The sequence below is a fragment of the Corapipo altera genome, unplaced genomic scaffold (assembly GCF_003945725.1).
Source record: "Corapipo altera isolate COAL_440 unplaced genomic scaffold, ASM394572v1 61, whole genome shotgun sequence".
In the NCBI taxonomy this organism is placed as follows: domain Eukaryota; kingdom Metazoa; phylum Chordata; class Aves; order Passeriformes; family Pipridae; genus Corapipo; species Corapipo altera.
This window is the reverse complement of record NW_020884910.1, coordinates 4,701,841-4,721,832: the sequence shown is the minus strand read 5'-3', so window position 1 is coordinate 4,721,832 and position 19,992 is coordinate 4,701,841. Positions and strand designations below refer to the sequence as shown.

General features: G+C 40.6%; 1 protein-coding gene across 3 annotated transcripts in view; it reads right to left on the bottom strand.

Annotated features, from left to right (window-relative positions):
* Positions 1–16,812, bottom strand: part of SLC22A15 (solute carrier family 22 member 15) — a 69,012-nt gene extending 52,200 nt beyond the window's left edge. The window contains exons 1-3 of one of the 3 annotated variants that reach the window (XM_027653477.1): positions 16,485–16,812; positions 3,307–3,519; positions 30–162 (exon numbers count right to left, since the gene is read on the bottom strand). In XM_027653477.1, coding sequence (XP_027509278.1) covers positions 30–162; positions 3,307–3,519; positions 16,485–16,715 — 577 coding nt within the window. In that variant the 5' untranslated portion in view covers positions 16,716–16,812. The remainder of the gene's footprint in view (positions 1–29; positions 163–3,306; positions 3,520–16,484) is intronic. The other 2 variants (XM_027653478.1, XM_027653479.1) reach the window with 2 other exon arrangements.
* Between the last annotated feature and the right edge of the window lie 3,180 nt (positions 16,813–19,992).

Below are 19,992 nucleotides of genomic sequence, written 5' to 3'. Positions count from 1 at the left end.
CACTTCATTCATTAGGTGGCAGTGGTTACCTGTGAGGTAGACTTTCTTCCTCCCAAAGCGATCTGAGAGCTGACCAAAGGAGATTGCTCCAACAAACACACCACTGAAGTAGAAAGAACTGGCAGCACTGACTTTGTATGATGCATTGCCAATCAAGAACCACTGAATGGAGGGAAAAAAAAAAAACCAAACACCAAAAAAAAAGGCAAATTAACCAGAATCCAAGCAGTTCAGCAGATCACCAGCAGCTAGTAGGTGGAGGGGATGACATATTTTAGAGAAGATCAAACTCTGTTTAAATCTTCTAAGCATCATATTCAGTAGACACCAGATAGTCATCAAAACCACAACTGCTGTATCCCAGACTCACTTGGGTACTAACCAACTGCACAGTTCCCCCAAATCACATGCAGTCTTTGATTCTGAAAAAAAACCAGATCCCTCAGAATACTCTAATTTTTGCAGCTTTCTCCCACTCTCCCTTTTTCTGCCTTTTCTCACATAAATCTATCAACCTAAATAGACTCAGTTCTACCTACTGATATATGTCCTGCAGCGTGTAGGCACACAATTAAAAAAGATAATTGTAGTTTATGTCTGAAGATAATCCTGCACATGCTTTTCCTTATGAACTGTCTTGTCACTGAGAAATACTCTGGTAGCTTTAGACATGTTAGTTAAGTTTTCTGCACATACTCATTTTTTTTACAGAGTACTTTGTCATTTCCAATTCTTCTCAATTCCAAATACAAACCTAATCTTCAAATGTTTGATTCTTACAGACTCGATGTCTCCAGTTGAACCTGACAGAAAATTTTCCCCCACAAAAGTGCAGAATGAAAATATGCCATGCTGTCATTGTTTAAAAGTTATTTCCTTTTGTATTCTAAACACTCCACATCTTCTTTTCTATTTCTCTTGCACCTTGAGATAATGTTTCCTTTTAGTGACAACCAACTTTTCTGCCTGTGCTGGTAAGCTGCTGATTATGTCATTATCCCTGCAGTAACACTCTAATCTCCTCATAATCTTCTCTTCCTCTACTACAATCCCATTAAATATCCTTTCTAGCAAAGCTTATATTATTTCAAAGCTCACTTATAAACTACCTCACCATGAGAACAGAGCCATGCAATTCAACCTCACCAAGATTAGGAAGTTAACAAAACATCATTCATAAGCTCCAAGAAAATAACTTGCAGTATATGACTCATTTTGAATTGTCACTTCAATGGCGAGGTGTTTACTGATACAGTAGGTAATGTGCCAATAAAGCGTCAAGACTGACAAAATTCAATTCTAAAACTAAACACATGACTACAAATCAGCTTTTGAAGCTTCTGCAGACTTTAAAAACAATTTCCAGAAAAATACATTTGTATAATTGCATAAGAGATTAATTTTATCCTGAAATAACATGGTCAATTTGTTCTATAAGAGCTACAAGAATCATGCCTTAACTTTTAGTATAAACATGAAAGAAGCTGCCAACATGAAATTTGTTGAGATTAGATGATTTCTGAATCATTCAGGGATTAAGGGATAATATGTTTGCATAGCAAAATTTGTTCTGAAAATTAAGCTCAACATCTAAGCCCTTTAAATAGCTAAAGGTTTTTCTACATAAAAGCACGTTACATATATGCTTGTTATTCATAAATTAAGCTTTTTACATTTTAATATTTTTCAGTGTAAATTTGCAATGGTCACATTATCAGTAAGTGATGTTACAAGACAAGCATTAAAAAATTCGCCTCAAATGCAGAAAATATCTTTTTACACATCAGTACTGAAATTACATACTGGTGAACTATCCCCCAATTAAGTGTGATCTCACCAAAACCTTTGCATTGAGCACAAATATACCACACATTAAGCTAAAAATATATGTTAAAACTGTGTTTTAATAGGGGGAAACAGGAGAGGTAACAAGATTTTATTCACATGGGACTTGTAAAAAATGTATGTTAAAGAACAAAGGAGCAGAATCTACGCAAGTTGCCTTGGGATTTTTTTTTTGTTTTGGTTTGGTTTTTGGTTCTTTTTGTTGTTGTTTTGGTTTTTGTTTGTTTGTTTGTTTTTGTTTTGGTTTTAGTTTTTTATTTTTCAAGTAAACTTTGTTCTTTACCTGCATTTCTTATTTATGCAACCAAAATGATAAAAATCTTTATAAAATTTATGTCATATGCTAGCCTCTACAAGTGTGTCTGACCATTAAGTTTTAGAGAATTAAAGATTCTTGGATAAGTTAAAAAAAACCCAACCAACCAAACAACAAAAAAGAAAAAGCCCAGGGAAAGTTTGCAAACCTTACTGGGGTGTAAATAATGCTTAAGAAATCCACTGTCCGTTAGAATTTTAATTTACATAGTGTCATAAGTACTCATATCCCCTTTGTTACCAGAGTAAGAAGCAATGCCTTTTGTACACAAAGTTTCATACTATTCCAAAGCTGGCCACTTTTATTAATGCGCTTATAACCAATAAAGTGCTTTAGACGAGTAATTCAGATAGCATTAATACCTCTGGGCAATAGCCATGAACTATCTAGTGGTACTACACAGTTCCAGAGTTCAGCTCTAAATTCAGGTCTTGTAACCAACGCACTCAGGGCTCTTGTCCAGAACAATTTGACATTAACAGATACTGACAGCCCCTGGAAGGGCAGGTGTTGCACTCATCAATGCAGAGTCTGGAATCATTCCAGTAGGGACTGTGACTAGACCATGAAAGAAAACACTTACAAAACACAGAGGCCACACCAATAAAGCAGAAGTTTGTTCTGGAATAGAATGAGAGTTGCTTTGTCCACTTAACTCCCCACTACCCGTGTCCTCTCCCATATCTGGAGTTGCAAAGACTGCAGAAGCCACTTCCTCTCCAGTTCCTCCACTGCTTGCCAGCTGCACAATGGATGTACTATGTGCAGTGGAGCTTAGCAAGGGAATCACCAAAGGTGGCCAGGAAGACCTCGGGGTCCACAAAGGATTTTGAGCACATTAGTAAAATGAATGTTGTGATTCCAGCTCAAATGTGGAACCAGACCAATATATAACTTCCATATGGAAAAGGTGGGAAGTTTTGGAGCAGAATATTGGATCTGCATAGCAAAACAAAGCTAGCTTTCGTTGTCAGTAAAGATGCGAATACCTTACCTGTTCTCTACCTGAAGGTACCACCTGTTTCGTTTCCTAATCAAATCATTCATTAGTATGCAAGAAAGCAGTAGTACAGCCAGTTCCCCAAAACCAACTCAGTAAGATTTACTACTCACACATGAGGCAGCAAAACCAGTTTCAGACTTACCTCAGAGACTATTGACGTGAAGCTGCTGCCGAAGTGCACGTGCTTATGCATCTCACTGCCATTGGCAGTCAGAAGCCATTCCCCAAAAGCTCTCTGCTCACTCACTGAATGGTTGCCATGGCTCTGATTAGCTGAGAGCCCTGGGAGATCCCAGTCATAGGGAGGAGTTGCACCCACCAATGCGATGAGGATGGCTTCAGTGGCCACGTAGAGCTGGCATGAAAGACAAAAACAGCAAAGATGCTAAACTTACATGCAGGCAATGTTTCCTGCACAGCTGGATCAAATCAGTATTAAAAATGTTCCTATCTTATATTTGCCTTCTACCACTATGAGATGTCAGGTATAGTCCCCATCTACCAAGTTTCACACACTGAAGAACCATAACTTCAACAAAGTGGTTCTTGCCCTTTTTATCTGTCGGTTATTTGAAAGAAAATAAGTTCCCCTCCTGACCCCTTTCCCTCAAGTGAGAGGCCCTCAAACTCCCACACATAGCAAATACACCTCCTGGAAGCATGAAGATTTGTTAGTAGCACTAGGGAGACAAAATAAAGCTATTCTTTAATGCAAGTATATTACTCTATTATATCCTCTCCTTCCACCTGTGTTGTTCACTCCTCTAATTTGATATTTGGAATAGATCTCCTCCTCATGGTTTCATATCTAATCTTTTCCAGTTTTAATAACATTTATTCCTTCTTATCTTTTAATCTTCTATGAACCTGTTTCACTCTTCAAAAAAGGACAGAGAGAAAAGTGTGAACATATATATTTATATATATATACACACATTTTTTATGTATCTACACATTTATACATAAATGTCTAAATGATCAAGGTCTAAGTGATCAATAGCAGCTTTTGCTTAGGAAAGAACAAATAAAACTGCTGGAAATCCAGATATTTCAAGCCTGATCTATAGCTGGATTACTGCTGCTTGCTCAGAAAAACATAGAGGCCACATTACGGCTCCAACTTAAAAGCCAGTAGTTTAAGACCTGTTTGAACACGGAAGTGCCATGAATTTTGCAACAGAAGACAGATGATAAAGTCTTCTCAGAGACAAAAGTTGTTGGTAATAACAAAAAGACCCCCAGACACTCTTCAAAGAAAACTGCCTTTTGTCTTAAGCCCTCACTGGGGATCTGTAACTCAGCACAGCAGTTCCTGGAAAAAAACCAAACCAAAACAAACCATACAAAATGAACAAAACAAGCAAACAAATAAAACCCCCAAAACCCCAAACAAAAACCCAAACCAAGAAAAAATTCCTGTTGCTTCTCAAAAAAACCCTCATGTATGCCTCTACATTCCTCAAACCCCACTTCAGGCACCTCCCTAACACAGTCCTTGCTCTGCTCCCAGCACCTCCTGCATATGTTCTTGGCAAGAATGTACCCATAGGAAGTGCGTTCTCTCAGAAGGCTGCGACACAAATAATCTGCAAAACTGGGAAGACCACAGGCACAAAAAAAGCAGCCTGAAGACCTCTGAATTCTGATGCAAGCAACACCAGACAATACTATTCTGTTCTGTACAACAGCATAACAGCTGAAGTTACAACCTAGATCTAAATGAGAATTACTACTAAACTGAAAAGAAAGACCCTGAAAGCATTTTTTCGCAACAGCTCCATTTTGCAATCTATGGGATAAACTGCTACTGTAGTGGTAGAAGGTAGATATTTAAAAAAAAAAAAAAAGTTTCTTTCCATTTTCCATACTAAAATTATTGAATATCAGAAGGAATTTGAAAAAAACACTATCTGTTAACTATGTTATTATTTAAGCTAAAGGACAACTAGATCGACAACAATAAAAAGTAAAAAGAATTCATTTTGGAAAGAAGGCAATGACTAAGATTACATGGGGAAAGCAATGTTCAAAAGTTGAGTGGTCATGTTGCTAGGGATGTGTAGATACAGTAATCTCAAGAACAGTTTGAAATTACTCAGAAATGAGAATTACAGGTCATGATATGCAGTGCACCCCTATACTCTGACTCACTCAGCCAATTCCACATCAGGACTAAGCAATAACATCCTTCCTTTTGTCTTGTGAAATAATAAACATATTTTTGAAGTGGATCAGGAAATGAAATCCTCAAGGCATGTGGTTTAAAGAAAGAAAGCATAACGCTTTTCATTTTTGCTCTAGGTCAACCCCACCCCAGTTACAGAAAAAGAAATAGAAAAATAAGCGATTGCAGGCACATGGACAAACACTACAGATATTTTTTCAAGAAAGAAAAATCAGCCTTAAGTATCCTAGTGGCTGCAGCAACCAAGGATAGAACAAAGATAGAAATACTTTGAATTGATCTGTGGAATCAGAAAAACATATGAAGATGGAGATTTTTTTGATGCTATCATATAATACAGTTCTATACTCAAGTTCATTGGAGTCACTGTTGACACAAGACTCTGCCTCCTACTGAACACCTGCCTTGAAGTTTCAGCAAGAAGCACAGTAAACCTTATTCATTTCATTGAGAAAACAAGGCCCACAAAACATCCCCCAAAATTCATTTACAATTCTGAAGATCAGAAAGATTTTCTAAAAGTGGTCATAAAAACATGACAAAGAGACCTCTAGACTTAAAAGAATTTCAAACAAGAGTTTTCATGACTTAAGTAAGAGGCAGGAGTTTGTGCTAATGAATCTAGAGATTCCTCCCTTAAGAATTCTCAATGCTTGCACTTAACAGTAACATAGTTGTGCAGACTGGTAAAGAATGTAAAACACTATCAAATCAAACAGAAATATTATATAACAACTCTATAAGGTATAAAATGGCTGCATTATACACACTGTGGTAAACAAAGCCCTTCATTTTTCATTTCTTCTATAAACCAAGTCAAGTCAAACTTATGTCATTAGTATACAGGTTCTAGTCAAACATTTTTAATTGGCTATATATGGATGTTAACAGTTCCCTACCAAATTTCCTACACTGATCTGTATTAATCGAGATGAATACCAAGCACAGGGGGACAAGGCACCAATTCATAGTCACTGATAATGAAATGATGAGAGTTTTGTTAGTTTTAGTTTCTCCTGTTTGTTGATATTCTCCTTAGGTCAAAACTTTATAGTCTGCCTAGATGAGAATGCTACGGTGTAAGGAAATTTATTAAAAGGCTTTAATAACCTGTAAACTTCCATTTTCTCTGTTAAGTATAAGCAATTTTAGTTAGCCATTTATAGCTATTTCATTGACAGGTTTTGAAATGAACTTAAAATTATTATTAATAGAAGTGCCTGCAATGTCTTGACCAGCTTTCCTGGTGCTCATTTTCATAATAAATTACTAGCAAAAAAGATGCAGAATCTCTAATAAGACTAGCAAGGGAGGGGAAGGAAGAATTTAAATAGTTTCAATTGTGTATAATGAAAGCACACATAAAAATAATGTAAGAAATACCCATTACAAAGCACAAAAGAAAAACAAAAGCAAGACTTCAATGCTACCAAGAGGAGCTCATCAGCAGTTCAGAACTAGCCTGGTCATTCTAGACAAGTATCAGCTGAAGCGTTCACTGCTGAACAAAATAATGAGTAAGACACCAACTTCTGACCTTCAAATATAGAAACATTAAAACCTCACCCTGAGGAAAGAGAGAAATTAAGGAAGAACAGTGAATGATCTTGCTCTGGTAGAAGCCTTTGATGAAGAGATGGTTACAGTTCAGGATTACAGTAATTTCTTCTGAACCTATGACAAGCAGCTGAAAAGCTGGAGGGCAACCTTATTTTTGAAAATCTGATGATCTCATCTGCTCCGAGTTATTTCCAAAGGGTGACTTGTCTTTAAATTCACATGATTTTTTTCTCCTCAATAACTCTGATGTAGAAAAGCCCCAAAATGTCTTCTTGCTGCAAAATTATTATCTGCTGCTGAAAACACACTCTCCTACCAAAGTATCCTTCCTTCTTGGTGGCACAATAACAGGGAGAACACCATATGGAAGAAGGAAAGGCTGTTGTAGTTAAAGCAGAGAATCACCATGTGCAGAAGAACATGAGGTCATCTCTCCCAGCCCCACTCTGAAAGGAAATATTCCTCATGCAGAATGTAACCACTGCTGATTATCACCTATGACTTAGCAACGACAGAGCAGACACATATTAGGGCTTCTGAAGAGAAACAGAGAAAACCTACCAAAATAGCTTTTCAGCCTGAAACTGCAGGCCTCCAGAATCCATGGAAGAAAGTCCAAACCATAACTTCATTCTAGAAATTAATATCTACATTGGAAACTAACACTTCACAGCAAACCATCACTCCTTGAGCCTCACTTCCTACAGGTTTGTAGAAAATGATCCTTTAGCTTTCCCTTTTTCTCTGTTCCAAATATCCAAACACACACCTCTCAACTCCATGTCATGCTAAGCATTATTTTGGTGGGCAGTGGCAGGGGTTTGTTACTCCTGCTCAGCCTGGCCAGCCAGCACACATGCCCATTAGTCAGGTGAGTGCTGTCGTGCTCAGAGAAGGACTGCTTTACTTTCAACAGACGAACTCTGGCATCTCAAGAACAAACAGCTTCACTGTACAAGCCTTCTGCAACATCAGCCCAAGTTGCAGCTGGCCCCTGCGTACACACCTTTGCCTGACAGGGCCGTGGAAACACTGCACCCTCACATCATGGGCTGACAGGTCTCTGAACATGAATAAAGAAGTTGGAAGTATTATTTTTCTGCCTCTAAAAACACAAAACAAAAAGAAACCTCACACCCTGGGAAGTCAGAAAACCAAGACAACAAACACAAAACAAAATTGCAAAAAGCTTTATAAATACTATCTCTGCTTCAACAGGAATATTGAAGAAAGCTAAAATACTTTTATGTGCAATCATGTGGCAAGACTCCTCAGTCAAATACCAGTTTGACCAATAACAGTTTGACCAATACAGTTTCACCAATAACACGTCAGAAGTGCCACTCCACTCCTCCTAGGTAAAGAAGAATTTATAAGAGAACAAAGCAAAGAAGTGCCAGAAGTTCCTATTTCAGTTCATGAATATATTGCAAAGCAGCCCAAGACTGGACCTCCTCAGTGGCATTATAGGATAACATAAAGAAAAAGGCAGCAATGGCTGGCTGAAAGAGTAGAACTATGGGCTAACAAGTATCAGGCAGGATTTAGTCCTGCTTCCAAAAGCATGATTATTCTTTTGTCTGGATTTCACCTTTGTCCCTCTTTCCCTCCATACTTTCCAGCCTGCGCTGGCTATGAACATACCTGAGTCACAGAAAGGATTACAAGAGGTCAAAGTCCTCACCTTAGCACACTGGTCTGGGACACTGCCAAAGAATATTGGGTGAACACCTTGCTCCTACAGAGGCAGTTCTGCTACAATTATGAGAAGAGCACATCCTTGGCTAAAGCATTTAACTTGGTAAATTACCCATTACTTCAGACATTTTGGCCTAAATATTCAGACTAAAAGACAATGATGACATTTGCATAAGCTACTTTCATTTACTTATTCATTTTAAGAACCTGTCTGAGGGTAAGCAATTAGCCGTACTTCTGCTTTGCTGTTTGTCGGGTTTTTAAATTAAAAAAAAGTCTTGGGTTTACTGCTATTTCAGAGCAATGTAATGCTTCAGAACTGAAGAACATTTTTTTTCAGGTTTGTGGTGGAACTTGCTAAACCAGTGATTTTTACCTTACAGCCTACAGGCCTCAGAATTCCTCGAATTACTTCTTAAAAGTGCTTGGAATAAATAATTAGGAAACAAAGCTGTCAGCAGTCTTAAATTTACTGTACAAGGACTTAACCTCTTCAGTGGGAAGTCCGTAAGGGATCTGCAAATTGAAAGAGATTAGAGACCTCTGGTCTTTATATATTTTTAAGACAACAGTAACCGAACATCATATCACAAACAGAAAGCCTGATAAGCTGTACATACAACTCTCTCCAGCTTTCCTTACGTGAGGATCTCAAAAGTTTCATTGTGCCTTCTGAGGCAAATTCTTTTCAGCTTTTCAGCCCAAACCCACCAGGATTAGGAAAATGACCAGGTGAACACAAATACAATGTTTAACAAGGCTAAGTCATAAACTTAGTCAGAGATCATACTGTAAATAGACAAGACCTAGAAAACAGATGTTGCTGCTCCAGAGGGACTCCAGTCACGCTCGGCTGACACTTGGAAAAACCAAACAGAGGTTTTACTTAATGCAAACAATGCACACAAAGCACAAGTATAACTACATAGCATAGCTACAGAAGTAGTTATATTAACTACTCCAGTAAAAATAAAGACTTTTGAGAGCACAAAACTTTATCTGTGTCAGAAATAAAGAGCGACTATCATATGCAGGTTGGAAACAACTATTCTGAGTTCAATTACACACCTACTAATTCTATCACCCAAGAGAAAAGGAAATTAGAGCATCTACAATGGAGGAAGTGCCAGTGAGGAGAGCCTTGATGGTGTGCCTTGCTAGTGGAAAAACACAGCAATTTATTGCCTACAAAACATGGGCAGTTAGAGACTGTGTGTACACACAGGCAGGGAAGAAGGAAAGGGAGATAATGTGTCATAACAGAAATATGTTTAATGTATAGTCTTTTCTATCCAGTAGAACTCCCTGTTAACTCCCAGGCTCATCTCCCAAGGGTGCTCAGAGGACAGACTGCCTAGACTGATTTTTTCAACAGTTTGCCAGGCTGAAAGACATCGTGACGAATAGCAAAAGATGGGATTTCTTCAGCTCCCACTGAATCTAAATACCATCCCACTGCACAAAATATTCTACATAACATTAACTTTATTATTAAAAATCTGAAAGCATCTCTCCATGTATTTTACCCACACTCCAGAGTGTTATCAGAGAGGGTTATCAGGCATTGGAACGGCCTACCCAGAGAGGTGGTGGATTCACCATCCCTAGAGGTTTTTAAAAAGAGATTGGACGTGGCCCTTAGTGCCATGATATAGTAATTGGAGTTGGATCAGGGGTTGGACTTGATGATCTTGGAGGTCTTTTCCAACCCAATCTATTCTATGATTCTATGATATAAAGATGACAATCACTCTTGACACAGTGCCTCCCAGACACCTTCCACTCCCAGTTGTTAAAAAAGACTTTGCAAAAAGCAAGACATTCATCCACAGCTCGAGTGAAGAACCCCAGAGTGAGTTCCTTAAGACAACTTCACTCTTTACACAGCATGTAAACTCCTTTTTTAAAAAAAACAGTTGAGTTACTTTTTTAAATAGGCAGAACAACCTGCTTCATTCCCTCTGTTGCTAGGCCTTCAGAATGCCTACTTCTTTGTACCTCTCACAAAACTCCTCCTTCTTGCTATGCCCATCAGCAATTATTCTGTCAAGGTCTTTACAACAACACAGTGAACAGGCACCTTCTAGGACTGAACTGCACAAAAACTGAAGCCAGGCTTGTAAGTTAAATTGCAAAAGCTGACTAGAGGTGTTGATACGGATACATACACACCGAAAATGTGGTTTCAGTGTCAAGTGAAGGTAGTGATCCTTAGAAGAGCAAGAACATCCAGCAATTGTCAGTGGCACTTAAAAACACCTAAATATGAGCTCAATTACACATGCTTTGCAGTTCAGATGGAGTTGAAGAAGGGAAGGTCTTGAAGTTACAGCTCACTTTTCTTCTAAACCTTCAGCATGCTCTGATCGTACTTATGCATAAAAATATAAAGCTTAGTTACATGAGAGAATCAAACCAGTGTAAGACAACATAAATTTTGAGGGAAGATGGAGATGTAGGCAGCTGATAAGGAATTCATGACTTCCCTCCACTAAGGATTATTTTTGGAAAAAAAACAATAGCAAGTTAGCTATTTAAAATTAATTGGTAAGGAAGCAGTTGTTACAATCCAGACTTCCACAAGACATCTGAGAGTTAAGGATCCCACTGCTAAAGAAGCATGTCACAACTCAGCACTGTTATTTCAGGTTTTCTGCAGAATATAGCACAATGTCTGCATCAGTTGCATTCATGTTTTTATGGTTATAAGTATAACATAATTAAAGATAAGTGATTGTTTCTTTTAAGGAAAAGTTATGGATATGAAAGAAGTAAGGGACTAAAGGCTCAAGGAGTCTTGGTTAGCATCTAAATTGCTGAAATGAAATGTCATGTGACCAAGCAACTACCTTTTTTTTTTTTTTTAAATCCTTAGAAGATTCCCCCCACCTAATTGAAGTAAATTGTAGGATTGGTCTTCACTTAAAAATTCCACCAACTTTCAGGTAGAAATATTCTTAGCTAAATGAGTAGCAGCACATCTTTCTGGATTAATAGTTTATACACTTCTGCATTATTTATGCTCATCTAGTTTATTTTTCTTCCTAAGCAGGAATACACTATACCAGAACAAGGATTTGTATTCAGTGATGCAACCACTCTAAAAGCCTTCATCACATCCACAAGAAAAGGAAGAACATCCTTTATCATAAGCATGTTCTGAGTAATGCACAAAAAGATGGGGGAATATGAAGATCTCCTCAAGAAAAAAAACTTGAGTCCCTACTTTTTATGTTTGTATTCATGCCACATTTGAAACCATCCCTCCACATAAGTGACTCCACATTCTGCAACTGTTTTCCTGAGAATCAGAGGGACTTAGAACTCTTACTTCTTCTGTAGACATAAAGAAAAAAAGCCAAACAGTGAGGTAATCAAAGTGAAAGAAGGTTACACGGTAATTCTGTAAATCCTTTTTATATCTGCACTTTGCTTACTTACCCTACAGACACTTATGGTTGAACTGTGTCTTAAGTTATGGTGCAAATAACTCTGGGTAAACATAATACCTGTAATGAAGCCTCTGGAACAACTGCAGGACACTATACTAGCAATTGTAATGTAACTTGTGTAATATCCCTCTCTTTCCTTAATTTTAAACTGTTCATTACATTTCAGATTTGTTTTGCACTTCCAATTCAAATAAAGTCCTAATAGTGTGCATCACCAAGGACTGGGAATAAGGTGTTCAATTTACAATCAATTCTGGCAAGTTCAAAGAACAGCTTAATATACTCAAGCAAACATAAGTATTAAAAGAAGATTCACTGACAAACTATTTCATTACCTTCATTGCAACTACAGAGTTATGTCTCATGCCACTAAAAAAGGTAGAATATGTAGAGGATGTAGATAAAAAGTGTCAAGAAACAGAGTTAAACAAGGCTACATATGGGATCACATCTGTATCCTGTCAGAAAACAGACACTATTTCTTCTGAATTATTTCTAAATATTCGGGATGAACCTGCCTTACTTAAGTCACATGTCACAGAATTTACTTTCCCTCATAACATTTGTGCCGATGGGCTGATTAAGGAGCATCTTTCTGCACTGGGATATTGTAATGATAGAAGTCATACATGATATTGTTGTCAACAGTGAAGAGATGTTAGTAACATTGCTCATTATAGCTGTACTGTATCAAGAATGCCTTTGCCTTAAAGCAAACTAACATTCAAGCAACCTGATGTAACTATCCTAACTGTTTTTCCATCTTCCCTTTGGTTAGTAATTAGTTCCTAAGATAGATGGAAAAACTAACCTTGGTAATTCTCCATACTGCTGTGCAATGCACATTACTCAACTTGAGGCAAAGCCTTTTTCAGTTGTGCAAACAAGAACTCCCTTTTAAACTCTAACATGTTTTTAAAAGCCCTTCAATAGAGATATAGTAGGAACACACCTCTATTCTCACATTTCTCCAGGTTCAATTTGGACTTGGGCAGTCCTGTAGCTCAGATTCACTGGCAAAGGCAAACCTCTCTCAACTGCCTATATTGAATCATTAGAGACCAAGAAACTTATTTTTAAATATGCTTGTACGCTCTCAAGCATCTGATCAAGGTGTAAGATTTTGTCTCATGTTGCCACACACACTAAATGAACATCAAAAGACCATTCTTTAATAATGTTTCATCATAATTTCTTCAAAAGATTGTGAGCACCCTTCCAGTAATCAACAGGTGTCAAGCAGTTACTTTGAGCTCAAGATAAAAGTCCGAAGTTTTTAACAGTTATAAGCTCCCTTTATTTCTCCCTCACTCAAAGATATACTGGAAATGCAAGACTAGTCCAACCTCAAATTCACATCATTAGTCTATCTTCACATTCTTCAGATAAGTTCAGTCTTTGCATAACTCCACATAATTTGGAAAAATGTTTCTCTACATTAGCTGTCATCAATCCATTATGAAGCTAGCAACCACTGCTACAGAACATTCCTAAAAATCTTCCAAATTCCAATTAAGCCAGCAAATAAGCCAGGCATACCATAATACAGTAACAGCTCAACAGGTTAATGATTAACAGTAGCAGGTAGCAGAGGAATAATACAAATCAGGGAAGATGAAAGAAACAGCCCACAAGACTTACACTTAATCTGGTTTTACACTGATAACACACAAAAACATTTTTCTGACTACAAGCAAGCTGGAGGGTTTTGCCAGAATGTCACTAAGCTCATTCCACAGGTCAAGTCCCAGTTCATGCAAGCCCACATGAAAACTGACTCATGTGGAAAGTCTCACCCATACAAACAGAAGTGTTTGGTGCCTTAAAGAAGTTCTGTGAGCTAAACTATGTTTGTAATTAGAATTCAGAGACCAGATATGTTGGCATGTCAATAAGACTATGTGGTGGAAGTAGTTTACTGTAGAAATTTATATAAGAAAAACACTAAAATGAGGGAAAGCACTTAAAGAGTATGAAACAAAAAAATCAGTAACATGCAGAGAAGAAAAAGCACAAAAGCCTACAATGAAAGTTAGAGCATCTGCTGGGAATCTTAGTGGGAAGGAAAAGCACAGAGTTTAAGCTCAGGACATAGACATCAGAGATTAAGGGACTTCACACAGCAAAGATAAAAATATTTTTCACACATAGGATATTCTTATCTTAAGAATGTAGAAATATTTTTTATACCAACAGGTCAACACAAAAATATAGGCCAATGTGAAAATATAGGCCAACTGAGGGAGGACATGGAAAGGGACAGGCAAACAAGCAACAAAATGGAACAATCAGCCCACGGCAGAGCCAGTGACATAGACTACCAGGAGTTCTCATTCTGATGACAGATGCTGCATCGAGTCCACTAAAGGAGCCCAGAATTACCTAAATCTACATCACATACACCAGACATTACTTACCTTTGGGTCCATCCTCCAAATGTTGATGATAAACCAGACAAAAGACTAATACCGGTCGTGGAACCTGCCTTCAGTCTTGGTCTTGCACATCCCAGTGATACATTATGTAACTTGGCACCAATAAAGGAACATAAAAAGCAATCAACCACCCAAGCAGTAACCAGTTGTGTAAGTCCAAATCTATTCATGGATTGAAAGACAACAAACTTCACATCTAAATCCCTTACAGACTCCTGTGCCTGAATGACCTGAAGCAAAGAAAATATACCAATCAAAGGATGATCCTCTTTGGTAAAGTTCAAGAATTAAAAATAACACGAGAAGAAAAAAAACCAGACCTGCAGACCTGCTACCATTTTTTCTTTAGTTATTCTGAATTAGTTCTAGGATTTGCAGTGATCCTTCTGTTTAGTCCTCGCATGAGAAAGGCAAGTTAATCCATTAAAAACAAAACAGACAAACACAAACATTACAGAACAGCTGACCTATACTACTTAAAATTCTGGAAACACAGAGCACTTGTCATGGCTGCAGTTCATTCCAGAACACAACCAGCACTGGAAGAAAAAGTAACTACTACTTCCTTAATTCCTAATCTTCAGTGAGCATATAAATTTTCTAGCCACTCAGCCAGCAGAACAAGCTTTAAGCAAAGTCTAATTTTAAAGGATTAACCAGCTAAATCAGTTAAAAAAAATAGGGAGGAAACAGAAACCTACAAAGCTTTTGCTGTTCATCACCATAGCTTTGCAACCAAGTAGGAGTTCCCCTCCAACAAGACTGGGAATCTGCATTTTCTTTGGTCATCTCATAAAGCTTCTTAGTATTTCAGTCAGTCCCCTAGCTGCCAGGACAAGACATCTTGTGTCACAGCTCAGGACTGGAAGTTCTTGATTACTACAAAATACTGACCAGCAGAGGTGGGAAGACACTAAAATTCCTCTCTTCACTCCTGAAGCTATTAAATTTCCACAGTGGCAGTAACCCAGCATTTGTCAGCCTAGCTGAATTTACAATTAAGCTTTTGATGCTAACCAGGAGTGAACCAGACTTCTGTCAGATTCAAACTTACTTCAGTCCTAGGCCTGACTGAAGGTACACTTAACATTCTCATCTTCCACCCCTATCCTCATAGGAATATGCACAAAGATGAAGCAAAGCTGAAAGATGGCAAACGTGGCTGCATCACTCGGTCATGCAGTCTCTGAAAGATAATCTAGCACTCCACTGTTACTTTGGAATCCACTTTCACCACAAAACTTAAGACAGCTCCAGTTTTGTATCTCACAGAATACAAACCTGACTACCCAAAATGTAGAGCCTTGTCCAAATACCTTATGGAGAGACACTCCCCCTGCACTCCAAGAGTTAAGTCAAGGCAAGTCAAAGTACCATAAGCAGTCCTTACCTACCAGCTGATTATATGAGACAATCTGCACACAGAGGTATCATTGACCACCTGCCACTTTATTGGTGACAATCGAGCCACACGCAACCTAGAAATCCCTAGCCTAGGCCATTAACTTTAGGTTGCATAGGATTCCCAGCAGAACTGGGAAGTCACCTTCTTCCAGTCTAGCTCACGGAACCTCAGCTTAATTTCACTTCAACCAGCCCTTAACCTGACAAACTCCAAACTCCTAATGGGCTCAGTGAGTGACACAAGGTACAACTGCTCAGGTAATGCGGCACAGAGAACATCAGCCGCCCCAAATTCACTCTGTAGAACTTCGCCCTGCCTTTGGATAGACGTCACCCGTGTCCCAGGAGCACATCACACTGATGCTGGATAGATCCAGAGCAGGAGACCAGCTATTGCCACAGCACAAGCCCTCCCATACCAGCCTTCGCACCAGGCAGCACTCACCGCAGGGACATCCACCCACCTCCCACCCTCCCAACACTCTGGAGAACGGCTGCCCACAGCACCCAGACCATCCCCCTGCCGGCACTGCCGCTCCCACGGGCCCTCGGGACAGGGGCGGGAGGGGAGGAGGTGGGCTCTCACCTGGAGGAGCACGGCCAGCAGGACGCACAGATACACCTGGTAGGGCCCCATCTGCCCCACCAGCGGGAACGCCTCCTCCACCTCCATCCCGCTCCGCGACCGCAGGGCAGCGCATCCCCGGGGCGGGGCGGGGAGCAGCGGCCGGGCCCTCGCGGGGCAGCAGCAGCAGCAGAAAGAGGAGGAGGAGGAGAAGGAGGAGGAAAGGGGCGGGAGGCGCGATGCGGCGCTCATGCGCAGGCGCCGGGAAGAGCAGCCTGGATGCGGCCGCCTCGCTCCCTCCCGCCTTCTGTCCTTCTTTCCCGGGCGCCCGCCGGGGAAGCGGAAGCGCGCGCGGCCTTAGCGCACGCGCACGGCCCGGGATTAAGTAATTTGGGGTGGGAGTGGGCGAGGTGGGGTGCGAGGGTCTGTGCGAGGGTCTGTGTGAGAGAGTTGAGAGGGTTTGCGGGGGCTGTGTGAGGGGTGTCAGGGCGGCAGCGCGGAGCTGCCTCGGGCTGGGCTGTGAGCGGGTGCGGGACTGGGGAGGTGGGTGCAGGTGCAGGTGCAGGTGGAGGGAGATGATGTGCCTCCTGAGATGCAGCACCTCTGGTCCCAGCCGTTTGGAAGGGGAAGGGGCAGAGACGTGTTACCCCTGGAGCCTTGGTTAGACCAAGGCACACGCTGGCCCTGCGGGTCGGGGGAGGAGGCTGCGCTGGGTCCGCGCTGGCCAGGTGGTTCTGGGGTTTATGGCATCCTCCGTGCAGCAGCCTAGCTCTCGTCGTCCATTGAAGAGCACATCCTAAGAGCACAGTGAAGTTACAGTCTCTGTCCAGCGGGTTTGCACCTGTTAGGTTAGACATTAGGAAGAAATTCTTCACAGAAAAGGTGGAATCTCCACAGATAGTGGAATGGGCTGTCCAAGAGAGGTGGTGGAGTCACTGTCCCTGGAGGTATTTAAGGGAAGACTGGACGTTGCACTCAGCGCCGTGGTTTAGTTGACGTGGTGGTGTTTGGTCATAGGTTGGACTCGCAGATCTCAGAGGTCTTTTCCAACCTAATTGATTCTGTGATTCTGTGTGATTCTGAACGGTGTTAGCCCTGCGTCTGGGAAGCTGTACCTACATAGTGCATGCTGCTTAAGTTCTAGAAGTTCATGCAGGACCCTGAAATGCTGACAACTGTGGAATATTCTGTAATGATACATCATAGCATACCTGCTAGTAGTTGGGGAAGAAAAAAAAGCCAAATGTGGTGTAAGACTATTGCGTAGGTGACACTGGAGGCCATTTCTGGACCAACACAAATCTTGCTGTTCTTGATTTAATGCCTGGTGAGGACATTCCTCTCTCCATTACAACAGTCTTTACAGAACTGTAGTTGTAATGTATTTTATGAAAAGCATTTGGAGAGCCTGCATTGTGGACCTGTGGTAGAATTTCTCACTTAAAAGTAGTGGGTCTGGCTTGTGAAGGAACACAAACTCTACTGCACAGGGAATGGAAGTGAGATAAATACATGTGAAATAGCAATATTCATGCAAAATGGCAATGAGCTTTTCATGGTCCATTTCCATTCTGTCTTTACAATAAAACTCTAGGAACATGAAACAACTGATTATTGAGACTTTTTTACCTTGTGGTACCAAGAAACAGCAGCAACATCTTTATGCTTGTGGCTATTATTGTATGAGCAACAGCTGGAGAGAAAGGAAGAGAGTTGTGTCATGAGATATGACCTTTAGGATCATGCCAGGAGCCAGGAAATAATACGATTTCCTTGCTGTAAAAATCTTGGCAAATTGACAAGCATCAAAGCAATTTACTCTTAATATGAAATTCACCTTTGCCCTAAGCACTTCTTTTCATATTTGAGGCTTAGTAGAGATTGATTAAAGGCAAAGCAGCAAAGGATTTCTGAAATGTCAGGACCTTTCTGCTGCTCACCCAACTGCAGTTGTCTCATTTATTGTTCAGCTAAGATGTGGAGATGTCCTGGTGCTTGGGACGCTCGGTGTTCATCTCCCCTACATCCTTCCTGCTCTCCCAGTCAGTTCAGTCATACTCTATGGCAACCACAGATTTATTCCAGCTTGCCCAGCAACAGGGAGAGCTACTGCCTTTGCCATCAAGCCCCCAGCCCCTCCTCAACTCTTGAGCAAAGGTGAACTTAGCTAGGGAAGGAGATGGTACTTGGCTCCCTATCAGGAGGGTACTGCCTCCTGGGTTGCTGTGCTCCCTGCAGTCCCCAGGCATTTCTCGTCTCATCCCTCTCACTTGGGACCTCCAGACCCCCGCCTGGGAGTTTTCCTTCCCAAGTTCCCTGCTTCCCTACAGCCACCCAAGCTACAGGCTCTGCCCGCTGCACAGGCAGCAATTAGAACTGGCAGCTCTCTGCTGTATTCACCTCCACGTGAGCTGCCTTTCAGATGGTGCTCTTGCTCTGCTTCTGCCATGGCTCTGCTAATGCCTCTGACTCTGCAGCCCCCAGTCCTGACTGTACCAAAGTTTACATGTTGGCTTTAGGCACATCAGCATAGTGCAACAATGCTCTACACCTGCAGAGAACAGCTGTTAGGGAGCTGTCTCCTCTTGTGCTGCTGCTTCCCAAACAGAGTCCACTGGAGAATCGTGAAGATGATTAAGGGATTGGAGCATCTATCATATGAGGAAAGGCTGAGAGCTGGGACTGTCCAGCCTAAAGCAGAGAAGGCTCAGGGAAGAACTTCCCAATGTGTGTAAATACCTGATGGGAAGTACTGAAGAGGAGGAGCCCAGGCTCTTCTCAGTGCTCCCCCCAAACAGGATAAGAGGCAATGGAAATAAATTAAGAAATAGCCATGAGACTCAATCTGAATACAATAATTTTTATGCATTTATTTATCTATACGTATTACTGTAAGAGTAGTCAAACACTGGAACAGGTTGCCTTAAACAGGTTATGGAGTGTCCATCTGTGGAGATACTGAACACCCAGCTGGACATGGTTATGGACAACCTGCTCTAGCTGACCCTGCTTGAGCAGAGAAGGTGGACCAGATGATCTCCAGAAGTGACTTCCAATCTCAACTATTTTATGATTCTGTAGTTTGTGTGTCACAACTATGACAGAGCCTCTCATATTCCCACTTCATTCTAAACCTTACAGATTTTGGTCACACAATCAAAAATGCCTGATTTTAGTAGGGATTTGGCTTTTCATTTTTTGCAGTGTAATATGAATTGCTGGAAGAAAGGGTGGTGTTTTGGGGTCAGCCTGAAGGTGGGACTTGGCAGGAGTGGATCTGTGGCGGACTGACCAGAGGTATGAAGCAAGGCAGAGAATAGGGGGAGGAGAGGAAGAACTGATTAGGTGAAGTAAAATACCCATTAACCATCATCCTAAACCCCAAACATGCAGGTCACCTCATGTCACGTTCTCCAATGTCCATATGATGAATTTAGTGGAAAAAGAGCTTTTTCATCTTCCTGATTTTCACTGACAGTTAAAGGTGTCTGCCCAGTGAGGCCACTGGCTTTGGAAAGGATTAGATGCA